Source organism: Sorghum bicolor, chromosome 7 (assembly GCF_000003195.3).
Source record: "Sorghum bicolor cultivar BTx623 chromosome 7, Sorghum_bicolor_NCBIv3, whole genome shotgun sequence".
Classification (NCBI taxonomy): domain Eukaryota; kingdom Viridiplantae; phylum Streptophyta; class Magnoliopsida; order Poales; family Poaceae; genus Sorghum; species Sorghum bicolor.
This window is the reverse complement of record NC_012876.2, coordinates 52,232,734-52,245,510: the sequence shown is the minus strand read 5'-3', so window position 1 is coordinate 52,245,510 and position 12,777 is coordinate 52,232,734. Positions and strand designations below refer to the sequence as shown.

The window sequence follows — 12,777 nt, the reverse complement described above, 5'->3', positions numbered from 1 at the left end:
TTACTGTGTCTTACAATCTGGACATGGCAGTACAGCACACAACTCACTGAAAGTTGAAACAAACGTCAAGGCTTCTCTAGTTCTTTTTCACAACACAGGTCAGTTACAAGATATACCACCACCATAAGTAACACAAGAACCACCCGCTGAGCAGAACAACATACGTGCAGTACTCATCTACAGATAATCACACTATCTGTAGCACGACGACCTTTGTGCTGCTGAAGCTCGTTCACTATCTGACCAAGTTTAGGCTGGTTCTCTTGAGCTGAACGACACCACCTCAAGGCCCCTCTGCTTCAGTGCACCCAGAAACAACGACTAGATCCGATTGACAAAGAACTTGGACAAACTTCAGCAGGTTTAACGACTAACATTGGACTCGGGAGTACTTTAGCAGTTTTTTTCTTGCAAGGTGAACTGATCATGCAGAATAGACGTGTATAACACGATAACACTACTGCTAGCTTATTTACAGGGTAGGATGAAATGCCAAGATAACATGGTGTCCAGTGTATCTGTGAAACTAACGGAGTCACGATGAAGTTTGAATAGTGGTATGAGTGAGCTCGATGGCCAAACATTCAACCCGTGATCCCAGTTTTATTTCTGTGGGAAGTTTCACTACCGTAGTGCAGTTCGGCTTGCCCATGAATCCTCTGTAACTTGTACTTAAACACCTTGGAGCCTGGTTGGCCTTCTCTCCAGCAATCCACAACATTATATAGCCCATCATATGTGAACATTGGGGTTTCTCCGTTCAGACCATTAAATCTGTGAATCACTCGGACAGGAGTTTTCGTTCGGATGCAATTCTTCAAGGCTAGGTTACCCTTCTCAAGCTTTTGATCCCCCACACCATTCTTACCAGAAATCTTTCCTCCAGAACCGGTGTATACCAATTCACCAGACCTCGATAGCTGATCAGGATAACCTCCAGAAGCAACGACACTAATTGCGATAAGCACATTATATTTATCTCTTGTGGTGTCTATGCCTCCCTGGTATGGGCGGTGGAGACCAACAATGTTCAGCTCAACTCTGTAGAGAAACTCATCACCAACTTCAATTCCAAGCACGTTTCCAACAATAGGCCCTTGCTGGGTAAATCCTCGCGTTTTCTTGATTAGATCAGCAGCTGCAAGGTCAATTCTAGGTAACTTCAATGATTGTTGTTTCACAGCTCGTATTATAGCCCTGCGTATAAACTCGAACCTCCCACGCATCATCTTGACCTTGCTCCTAGCATCCACATTCTGAGCACCATATTTTTCTTCATGAGCAGCTAGTGCCTTCAGAATGTCATTTTCCACATCAGATGGCAGCATAGATTTCTGTTTTACATCTCCCTTCTTCTTGGGACCAAAGGAGTTCCTACTTGTGGCAGCAGCCTCTGTATCTGTCCGGAGGCACTTCTTCCTAGCTGTGGGAGCCTGCACAACTTGATGTTTGGCAAACCCAGCAGTGTCCTCAGATACATTCGTGGTCACACACTTTCTATGCTCAGTCTCTTTCACCTTGATCTTGGAAAATGGTCTAGGCTGAGCAAATTTCTGAATCATTTTGGCAGGCCTAACTTTTTTTTGAGCTGCTGACATGACCTTATCTCTCCTCATAGCACCTTGGCCAGATGCTCTTGGTGCAACACCAGAAAATGCTCTGCGCATCTTAGTACTGACCATATGTTCTTTGGAAGGACCTTCAGACAATGATTCAGCAAGAGCATTGGAGGAACTCCCAGCAGATTTGATCACCACCTTGATACCTTTCGCAACCACACGCGATGGTATCTTCTCCTGTCTTGGCAAACTGATTGCCGGAAGAGAAGGCCCATCTCTACAAGCTGAAGATTCATGCAGAGTAACATTGGTACAACTTTCAGATCCTTGAGGCTGCTGTACCTTGGGTGCAGCAATTTCGCCTCCTACGAATTCCTCCTTCTGTGCTGCCCGATTAGTAATAGTTGCATTGCATGGAACAGCTGCAATCTGCATGGCCTGTTTGTCTGCTGCAAAAGTAGAGCAATCTGTAGCCACCACCTTCTCCTGCAATGGCAAACGCACTTCAGTGCTGCCTCCTCCAGCAACTAGAGACGCTTTGGGCCTCCCGCAACCAGGCGGGAAGCGGCGAACGGCAGAAACCATCCTTGGCTTGGGTAGCAAACGCCGTGTGGCTGGCACCGACTCCTTCCTCACAAATCCAACACTCCCAGCATCACCCTGTGCATCGGTGTCAAGCAAATCATCTGCATTAGGCACACCGCTCCTGCATAAAGTCTCAGATGATCTCTGCAGCTCAGCCTCCAGACCGTGATGACCATTGTCAGCAATTGGAGCGGAAACAAAATCAGCAGACGATTCCACCTGCTGCATGACGCTCGAACCAGCCTTGCCGACCGAAAGAGGAAGTGCCGTCTTCTGCGGCGCATCAGAAGCACCCTCGGCGCGTGCACCCATGAGGCTCGAATCGTCGTCCCCGGCAGCGAGCGGAGCGGCGGCGTCCCTCCCGTAGCCGGGCGGGAAAAGGCGCGTGGCCGACACAAGCCTCCGCTTGGGCGGCGGCGGGAACGCGGCCAAGCCCAGGCCCCTCTTCCCCGTGTCGCCACCTCCCTTCTCCTCCGCCGAGTCGAGACACCTCTTGCCGCCCAACTCGGCGACTCCCTTTCCCTTCTCATCAGGCGCCACCCCAGGCCCGCTGTCGCCCGCAGAAACAGCGGCCGCGTCCGCGGCCCCCGGCGTCGCCACGCCGCTGCCGCGGCACGTGTCCCGAGTACCTCGCACCTCGTCCGCCTTCCCCGCGCCGCCGCTGCGGGTCTCGCCTCTTCTTGAAGGCGGAGGAGGGCGAGGAGGAAGGCCGCGGCGGCGGTCCCCGACGCCGAGCTGCTGGGGCCGAGGCTGCCCCTGCGCGGCGGAGGTCGGCGCCCTCGTAGGCGGCACCCGGTGGCGCGCTGCATCGAGCATCATCGCTTGCGAGTCCATCTCGGACCCCTGATCGATCGGTCGATCGCCCCCGCCTGCGACGGCGACGCGAGCACAAAACCACAGCCAAAAACCCCACTAATCAGCCATTATTTTTTCCAAACAAAAACCCGCCACGGCGGGGAAAACAGACAGAATGGAAGCGGGAGCAGGAGACGGGTGCGCGGAACCACGGAGGCGAGGACTGACCTTTGGTCTTCGGAGCCGGCGATGGCGAGGTGGCGGCCGGCGGGCCTGCGAGGCGACGAGCACGTGGGAGCCTGGGAGGAGAGGACTGCAGTCTGGAGAAAAGGCAGGGTCGTCCAGGTCTCGCCTCGGCTACCGCCTGGTCTGGTCAAGTCTGATGGGACGTGGCGAGCCGGGCCTTAGGCCTTGTTCAGTTAAAAAAAAACTCAAAAATTTTCAAGATTTCCCGTCACATCGAATCTTGCGGCACATGCATGAAACACTAAATATAGATGAAAATAAAAACTAATTACACAGTTTGTATGTAAACCGTGAGATGAATCTTTTAAGTCTAGTTACTCCATGATTGGACAATATTTATCAAATAAAAACGAAAATACTACAGTACCCAAACTAAAAGTTTTTGCGAACTAAACAAGGCCTTAGCCGTGGCCTCGCACTCGCACGGACTGCGCCAGCTCCTCGCTCGGAGAGTCGGAGCGACGCAACGGCTAGCTGATCTCAGCTGGAGGTTGACTCGACGAGCCATTCATCTCTTTTTTTTCCCAAAATATTTTATAAAATTTCTTAAATTTATCATCAAATTGAATTTTACGGCACATGCATGAAACACTAAATATAAATAAAAAATAACTAATTACGTAATTTACATGTAATTTGCGAGACAAAAATCTTTTGAGCCTAGTTAATCTATGATCGAATAATATTTGTCAGATACAAACGAAAGTGGTACTATTTATTTTTCGTGGTACTATTTATATTTTGTAAAATTTTTTGGAACTAAACAAGGCCAGTTGTTGGGGGTGAAAAGTTTTTTTTGACACTTTAGCACTTTTATTTTTATATTTGACAATTATTTTCTAACCATGGACTAATTAGACTCAAAAAATTTATCTTGCAAATTACAAATAAATTGTGCAATTAGTTACTTTTTTCATCTATATTTAATACTCATGCATATACCACAAGATTTGATGTAACAGAAAATCTTGAATTTTTTTTGGCTTTTTGGTGGAACTAAACAAGCCTAAGAGGCAATGGAAAAAAAAGAGGTCTGCTATATATGAGTCATCTGTTTTCATGGTTAACATTACACGATGAAGCTCATCCATGTGATATTCATTCAACAGCTAAGACATCTTCATCCTTTAGATAGCAAGCTGGTCTCACCTTCTCTGTATTCCCAAAACGCGCGACCCCACCTCTGCCACAGCGCAATAGTGTCTCGCGTAGAGCTTCGCGGCTAGTAAGAGCCTAGTGCGCTCGTGGTGGCCTCCTTCTTCTCCTCCTCCCCTCACGTCGTCACCCTAGCCATCATCTCAGCTGCTTCCACCGCCATCAGAACCCTAACATCACCCTCCCTCTGTCTCCATTGCTTGGCTGCCCTACCTCTTCCTAGTCCTTCTATCTTTAGGCTGTCAAAGCTAGGGAAAAAGGAGAGAGAGAGAGAGAGATGGCTTGCCTCACGGAAACCTAGCTCTTTCTTCCTCTTTGACGCGAGCGCAGGCACTGATGGTGGAGGGTGGGGGAGGGGGCGGCGGAGGAAAGATGTAACATCCCGGATTTTTACAAAAACAAAAAATACGAGCTTTTTAAAATTTTTGTTGTAATCGTGTGAAGCATATAGTTTTTAGATCTAATTCGATCCTGACCCGCTAACAAATCGTGGCATACATGTAGATTTGTTTCTGGGCGAGTGCTTTTGTTCGTGAGTCAGTTTGGAGTTTAGTCTTGTTTAGGGTTTTGAGTTTCTTTTGGAGTGCACAAGTCCGTAGCAGAGTTTTCTCGAATCTTCGCTGAGCCTATCTCCCAGGCAAAGTAGATCCCTTCTCAACTTCTTTGAAATCTTTCCGAACTCTTCCCGAAATTCCATTCTCAATCCCCTCTTTAAAAATCCTTTGAACCTAATCCCAAATTCCTTTATCCATAAATAGGAAACCCTTTTCATTTGGGCCAGCCTCCCTCTCTCTTGGCCCAGCTCGCAGATAGGAGCCAGCCCGCCCGCTCCCCTTCCCCGCCCGCGCGGCCCAGCTCCCTAACCAGCCCAATGACGCAGCACCTCGGCCCGCTCGTCCCCCTTCACCTACGGCCCAAGACGCCAGGGCCCAGGCCGTGGCCCACGAGGGAGGCAGCGCCCCCTGCGCCCCAACCCTAGCGCACCCGCCCCCAGGCAGAGCCGCCGCCATGCCACCAAGGACGGAGCCCGTGCGCGCCTGCCCTTCCCCCTCGACGTCCGTGTCGATGCTCGCCACGTGCCCAGCCATGGTGCGGAAGTCGAGGATCGCCGTCCACAACGCCTTGCCCCCCTCTGAGCCCTAGACGCGCCCTATAAGAGCCAAGCTGCCACCGCCCAGCTCTCCTAGGCCGCCGCCTCTCCCTGCTCCATCCCCGGCCACCTTGCTCGCTCGCCCGTCCCCGCGTCCGAGTCACCACAGCAACTCCAGCCTCGGCAAGCTCTGCTCCAAGCCATGGATGCCTCCGAGCCCCTACCTCGATGACATGGAGAGGTGCTGTGAACCCGAGCGCCGAGCACCTCCCCATCTACAGCCTCGCCGAGTGCGACGTCGAGCCCCGACGCGTCCGCGCCCTCGACTTCGCCGCGCCCAAGACGCCGTGCGCCCTCGCCCTCGACCCCGGGAACCCGTCGCGACGCCGAGCAGGAGCTTCGCCGAGCCCCTTGCCGATCCCGACGCCGAGCACCTCGAAGCCCCGACGCGGCGACGCCGACTTCGGCGAGTCCTACTCCGTCAAGCTCTGCATCGCCCGTGTCCCGGACCTCGCCAGGAGCCGCGGATCCCTTCTTCGCCGAGCAGCAGCAGGGCAGCGACCCCGACCTCGCCTCGACCACGCGCGTCGCGCAGCCACCTAGCACCGAGCGCCACCCCGACGTCGCCCGAGCCCTTGGCCACGTGCTCGCCGCGGTCACCACCCCGGCAACAGCGTGGTGACCGCGACGTCGTCACCCTGACCATGCGACGCTGGACGCGGTGACCACGGTCACCCTGCTACGTCGTCCTCGCGCCGTTCATCACCGAACCACCACGATCGTGACCCAAAGCCGTCAACTGCAAGGTCGAACCTTTTTGAATCTCTGTTGACAAAAAACTTTACCTTGTTATCATCTATCCTTGTGCATACTCGTCGATTCATGATCTATCTATTCTATGCCTGTGCCGTGCCTTCGTGCCGGTCTATCTGTATATGTATATTCTCTTGGTGCTATGGAAATGTGCAACTCCAATTTGTCATCGTTGTCAAGTTGTGGTACTTGCGGTTTGTGTGTGGTTCTTGTCGCTGTGGACCGTGCCTTCGAGCCGATCGGGGAATCGTGGTACGTTTGAACATTCGGTCGTGGGATTCTTCCCGCCATGGCTATGATGTCGTACGTAGCTCGAACTCTCATTCTAGTCGACTTCGTAGTGCCATGTCTGTTGTCCTCCCGAACGGCTCTAAGATGTGGTCACCTTAGGTTTGATATTAGTGTGCTTCCTACCCACACGTGACAAGCCTATCTTGACCTAGTCCGTAGAGACGAGCTTGGGGACAACTCTCGTGGGACAGTTGAAAGCCAACTCGTAGGTGGAGCTCATGGACGCGAGTTTGCCTCGCCATGGCCATCGGGCTTAACCCATTTTCTTGTACGTTTATCTTATCTGTCTTATATGTTTATGCTACCTAGACTCGGGCATTTCCCGTAGTTCCCACGGTGACAACCACATCGCCTGGAAATATAGAAATGACCTTGTGCCGATTCAGAAGCACCTAGGTCGCGAAGTGATATGAGTTGGTGTAGTTCGTGGGGTCGTGTTTATTTCTCCAACTGTCGATTGTTCCATGGCGAGTTGGTTGAAAGAGTGTGATTTCATTTTTCTTCTCCCGTGCTATTAATCCCCGTCAATCCAGTAAGATGTGGATTAAGCCCCTTTTGCTTGTTTTATGTTTTGTTTCCAATCTCGCGATTCCCGCCGTTGCTATGGCGAGCGGATCAAAGGAAGGTGGATCCCGTGTCTTTTCCCGCCTTTTTGGTTCTTCGTACTTAAACTCTTGTATGCTTGTACCTATTCGACCGTAGCGTTTCTTTGGTTCTCGCGGTGACAACCGCACTGCTATGGACCCTAGGAATGTCTTAGTGCATTTAGTGTACCTAGGTCGTGGTACCCTATAAGTAGCTTGAGCACTCGTGTTCTTGTGTGTCACTCTTTCTGATACCCCGTCTCTTGCCATGGCAAGTGGATTGGAAGGAGTAGACCACTCCCCTTTTCTTCTCTCTTTGTTCCACCCTCTCTTGACTCTCGTCAATCATAATGGCGTACGGGTTGAGAGAGATCAGAATCTCTTGTGCTTACAACCGTTTGGTTCACGTCAGTCTCTATGACACTTGGATCGAAAGACCGTAAGCTATGGTGTTCGCTTAGAATGAGTTAGAGTCTAAGCCATTTATTAAAGCCGTACAGGTTGACTCAGTTGACCCGGGAAGTACCGGCTAGGCTAAGACTCTGACTTGTACTTAGTGAACAGCCATTCCCTTTTCTTTTAGCCCAGGGATCGGACATCCGCCGAGAGGGCTAGGACGTTATCCTTTCAAGTGCTCTCTTAGTATAGTTGATCTGTAGTGTTCTATCGCCTCTTTTCGCAGTCCTTCTAGGTCTAGTGGTCTGATTGTTTTGCCTTGTTTGTCGCTTACGAGGTAGTTGCTTTGGGTTTAGCGTTGATCGGATCAGGACCCGTTAAAGGAAGGACATGCGGAAAGAAGGATCTTGGATGAGTACAACTACAAGTGAACTGAGGATCTTGGAAATGTCACTCAACAGGTGCCACGTCCCACCCAACCTCGTAGAATCCTATTAGCCATGCAATATTGTAGATGCTAGTGTTTTACTTTTATGCAAATGAACTGAGATAGGATGCATGGTAGAAATGCTTGAGAGCCATTGCCTTGTTACAACCTATAAACCTCGCACGCCCGCTGTTAGGTTAGATGCTTGCATACTACTTGCTACTACTTCTACTACGCATTATATCTGTGATGTGATGCATTGTGGAGGATTGGATGTGAGTGGATAAGGCACGTGGTGCCGATAACTGGTTAAGAATTGGATAATTGATTTGGGGAGATCTTGGCGTGTGTCTTGGGTGTGTGGTGAGGGTCGAGTCGACCGAGCAGGATTTACGACGAGTCCTGGGACAAGTCTTGCCGGGGGACGCTAGCTGGGCGTTCTCCATGAGAGATACCTGTGGCGGGTACATGTGACAGGGAGAGGTCTCGGGGTGGAGTGTCTTCGTGGGACGAAGCACCGGGATGGGAGGTGCTGTTTAGCACGGGGTAGCCGGGTGTCCCGTCGAGCGGGGCATCGGTTGGCCCCTCGTGAAGATGTCCTGTTCGGTTACCCTAAGGACTGAGATGTTCTGAGAACCGGTTCGTAGGAAGCCTTACACGCCACTCGCCTTATTATGGTGCGGGACGGATGTACGACCAGCTAGTGCGGTGCCACTACTACTAGGTTGATAGCGGATAGTGTAGGGAGGTACGAGCATGAGGACCCACACCCTCCTAAGACAGCGTAGTGACCATTGGGGGCCCGGTGCTACGCCTCACAGTCTCAGCATGCCGGTGGTACTCCGGTATGGCCCCAGTCCTGAGTGGTAGGGTGGCATCGTATTTAGTTGGAAGGCAGCCCGGTATCAGCCTAGACGAGCCGGATCGTCGATGATGGTGATCTTGTGGTTACTGTAAACCTCTGCAGAGTTTGGTTGATCGATCGATACATATGCCGTCTTCTCGGCCATGGACCTTTCCTATGTTCCGCTTCGCTTGACTAGTGAGAGGAGTTCTTTCTACCTTCCTCTGGGTTTGTGTTGGATCCGGCGATGGCCGTTGAGGCAAGGCACGAGCGGGAGTCGTACTTGCCGCCTAGAGAGTGAGAGTGTGGTGAGATGTGTGTGATGGGGTGGATGGATGGATGGATGGATGTGTGGATGAGATGGATTAAAACTTGATGAATTATTATTATTAAATATTGATGAACTTGCATAGGAAAACTACAGCCATATATAGGCCTCTTGATCTACCCTTTGCATTCCACTTACCACAAAGCTTACGCAAAAGCATAAGGTGGGAGCCAGTGACCAGTACAAATCGTACTGAAAGTTGTTTAGCAGGTTTTGAACGTGGTCTATGATGATAACTACGGAGAATAGAAGGATTAGGTGGTCTCGTTCCTGCGCTCAAGTTTGGTTCGGAGATGAAGGCTACGTCCGCTGATAAACTACGCCGACTCTGATGATTGCCCGTGAAGGAGGAGCCTTCACCGCTGACGCGCTACATCGACTCTGATAAAGACCTGAGCGTGTTACCGCTAGAAAAACGATGTAATAGGCTTGTTGACCAAGAGTTGTAAAGTAAATGTGTTGTAATCTTGTTTTTCACGATGTATGACTATGATAACAGCTGATATATGATAATGTGATGGCTCAATTTCTGAATTATCACATTATAATTTGAATCTGTGGATTTTTTCCTTTATGAAAAAATGTAGGTCGTTTCAAAAGACAAGGAGGAAAGAAGAAGCATGAGAGCGGGGCACTTGAAATCGAGACACTAGAATAGGTTGCTTCATCTCCGGACATTGGAAATTGAGTAAAACTCCACTTTGACCATTTCATTCGATAACACTATGCAATATATTTCATAAAACTATATTTATGAGAATCTTGTTTCATTTCATCACCTACTCCTTTTGTCCCTTTATTTCTGTCGTTGTAGCTTCTGGGTGGGTTCTTAGAGATTCTCTGAATGTAGGCAGAGGAGCAGTCCAGATGCATGGCAAATACAAGGAGTCTAGACATTCAAATTCTACTCCCCAGCGACAGTCAATGCGGGACAGAGGGAGTACATGTTACCCGCGATACCATTCAATGAAACCTTAATTGGACTGAAAACTCTTAAGCTGTGATTGCTAATTATAATCTGTTTATACCATATTAATGCTTGTAACTAAATCAACGTATGAGGATCCATATTGAATATACTTTGACCCAAAATAAATAAATAAATAAATTCTTACTATATACGGACCTTGCGTGCTACACACGGAGCTAACAGTTTGTTTTTTGGTGCGTGGTTGCAATATAATCCAAACATCACCATTAGTATTTTGGTATGGACGTGTGGTTACGGTCCAAACATCACCATTCTAGCCAAAATCCGGGTATACCTAGTTTAACATTTCTAAATTCATAGCTTTTACTTATTTATCTAAATTTAATATATATATATATATATAAATGTATAATAAAGTTATGAATGTATTAAAATTAAAATATTTTATAATTACACAGTTTACCTGTAAATCGTGAGATGAATCTTTTAAATCTAGTTAGTCCATAATCGTATAATATTTGTTAAATAAAAACAAAAGTGATACAGTACTAAAAAAATTCGAAACTAAATAAGACCTAAGGCCTTGTTTAGTTGGCAAAAAATTTCGATTTTGGATACTGTTGCATTTTCGTTTGTTTGTGGCAAATATTGTCCAATCATATACTAATTAGGGTCAAAAGATTCATCTCGCGATTTACAGGCAAACTGTATAATTAGTTTTTATTTTCGTCTAATATTCTATGCATGTGCCGCAAGATTCAATGTGATGGAGAATCTTTAAATTTTTTGAACTAAACAAGGCCTAAGTCTAATGGAACGTGCCGAGCCAGGCCCGAGCCCGAGCCAGAGCCACGGCCCAGGTTGGACTCGCACTTGCACGGACTGCGCCAGCTGACCAGCTCGCGTTGGGTCATCGGCTCATCGCTCGGAGCAACGCGACGCAACGGACCTGAGCCTGACCCAACAACTCGTTCCTTTTTTGTTCCGGGAACATTTCTTTATGTTTTCTCCTACGAAATATTTAGGACGCGTTTGGATACTATCTCTAAATAGTCAAGCCAATTTTTGATTTGTCCATAAATTTAAATGTGTCAATTTTCCTATACGCCAAATTTCAATATCCTTACCAAATTTGGCCAGCCAAAGCTATGACAGTAAGTACTATTTGCTGATTTATTATAAGAAAAAACCATACTGATCATAGCTGATAAGTTCAAATAAACACAATTCACTCATGAGCGCTAAAAGTGTTTGTCACAAACAAAATAAAAGCGCCAAAAGGGCTCGGATGAGCTATTAAGGGTTGTTTTTCGTTTAGCTTCTAGAAATTACTTGTATTGCTAAAAAGCATTACGCCAAATAAACAAATAAAATCCAAACTACAATAGGTGGCTGTCGACGAAAACTAGTCGGCAGTTTACCTTGGGGTATACCCACGGTAGTAACTTATCGGTAGACGGTGCGCAAGTTACGAACTTGATGGTGACGCAAGACACGGACAAGGTTTTTATCCAGGTTTGGCCGCCGTGCGGGCGTAATACCTACGTCCTGCGTCTGATTGTATTGCTGTGGATTGTGTTGAGTTGAGATTATCTGTCCTAGGGGGTTCCTTGCCCCTTCTTATATAGTCCGGAGGGCAGGGTTACAGATCTGGAAACTAATCCTAGTCAGTTACAATTGCCATAGATAACACAATATCAATTCCTATTCTAACCGACTAGAATCCGGCTTGATCTCCACGTCTTGTTTCCTTACGCGAAACTTCGAGCAGTTGGATCAAGCTTCGGACTGTCTTCGTGATGGGTCAAGACTCCTGGCCCAAGTCTAGTCGTAAGGGTATAGGGGTTTATACCCCCACAGCTAGTCCCCAAGCACCATGTATTGTGATGCAACACGCCATCTTGAACTTCTTCGACCAGCAAGACTTGACATATTTGACAACCAGGAAAGTCGCTCGAACGATTTGACCAATCTTGACAACCAATTGACCAATATCAACATCGAAGAAGCCGGTTGTTCGAAGAATGCATGGTGCTCTTAAGAAAAATATTTCTTTTCCGGTGAAGTGTGCCCACTTTACTTTTTCTGAAAAGTACAGACTTTCAAAAAATCAAGCATGTTCACCGCAAGGTGAAGTGTGCCCACTTAGTCCCCGAGCCTGGTAGTAGGTGACGCAGGCACGTAGTGGCAGGGTCAAAAAAGTCTTTATAGAGGTTCTAAAAATGAGATGCATCGCCAGATGCATCGTACCGATGTAGTCTCCGAGCTTGCTGGAAGGCGAAGTAAGAGCCTTGTAGCAAGGTCTAAAAAATTAAAATTATCTCATCCAATCCCCAAGCTTTGGTTGGAGAGTAATCAAAGCAAGTCTCCAAGAACGAAACTAGAATTGATTGATGAATCTCCAAGCACAATCGGCAGTCAGTACAGTCTCCGAGCACAGCATGTAGACTAACCAAACGATCCCCAAGCGTGGTTGGAAACATAAACGTGCTCGGTGATCGACACATATGATTGTAAACGAGTGTGCTAGTTGGTCAGTCCCCGAGCTTGTGATGCTTAGTGGTCGATGCAGTCAATCGTAATATCAAATGTGCAGACTAGTCGACCAGTCCCCAAGCATGTGATGCTCGGTGGTCGGTGCAGTCCATCGAAATGTCAACGAGTAGACTAGTCGACCAGTCCCCGAGTTTATGATACTCGGTGGTCGGTGCAGTCAATCGAATATATCACGTC

General features: G+C 48.4%; 1 protein-coding gene across 1 annotated transcript; it reads right to left on the bottom strand.

The window, feature by feature from the left end:
• On the bottom strand, window positions 34-3,237 carry LOC8070038. The gene is made up of 2 exons (XM_002444256.2): window positions 3,168-3,237; window positions 34-3,013 (listed from the first exon to the last, which is right to left on the bottom strand). Exon 2 carries the CDS (start codon window positions 2,976-2,978, stop codon window positions 585-587), a length of 2,394 nt encoding a protein of 797 aa, XP_002444301.1. The 5' UTR covers window positions 2,979-3,013; window positions 3,168-3,237; the 3' UTR covers window positions 34-584.

What these genes read in the sequence shown, in the direction of transcription:
- LOC8070038 (XM_002444256.2), bottom strand. Translation starts at nt 2,978, where the DNA reads ATGGACTCGCAAGCGATGATGCTCGATGCAGCGCGCCACCGGGTGCCG.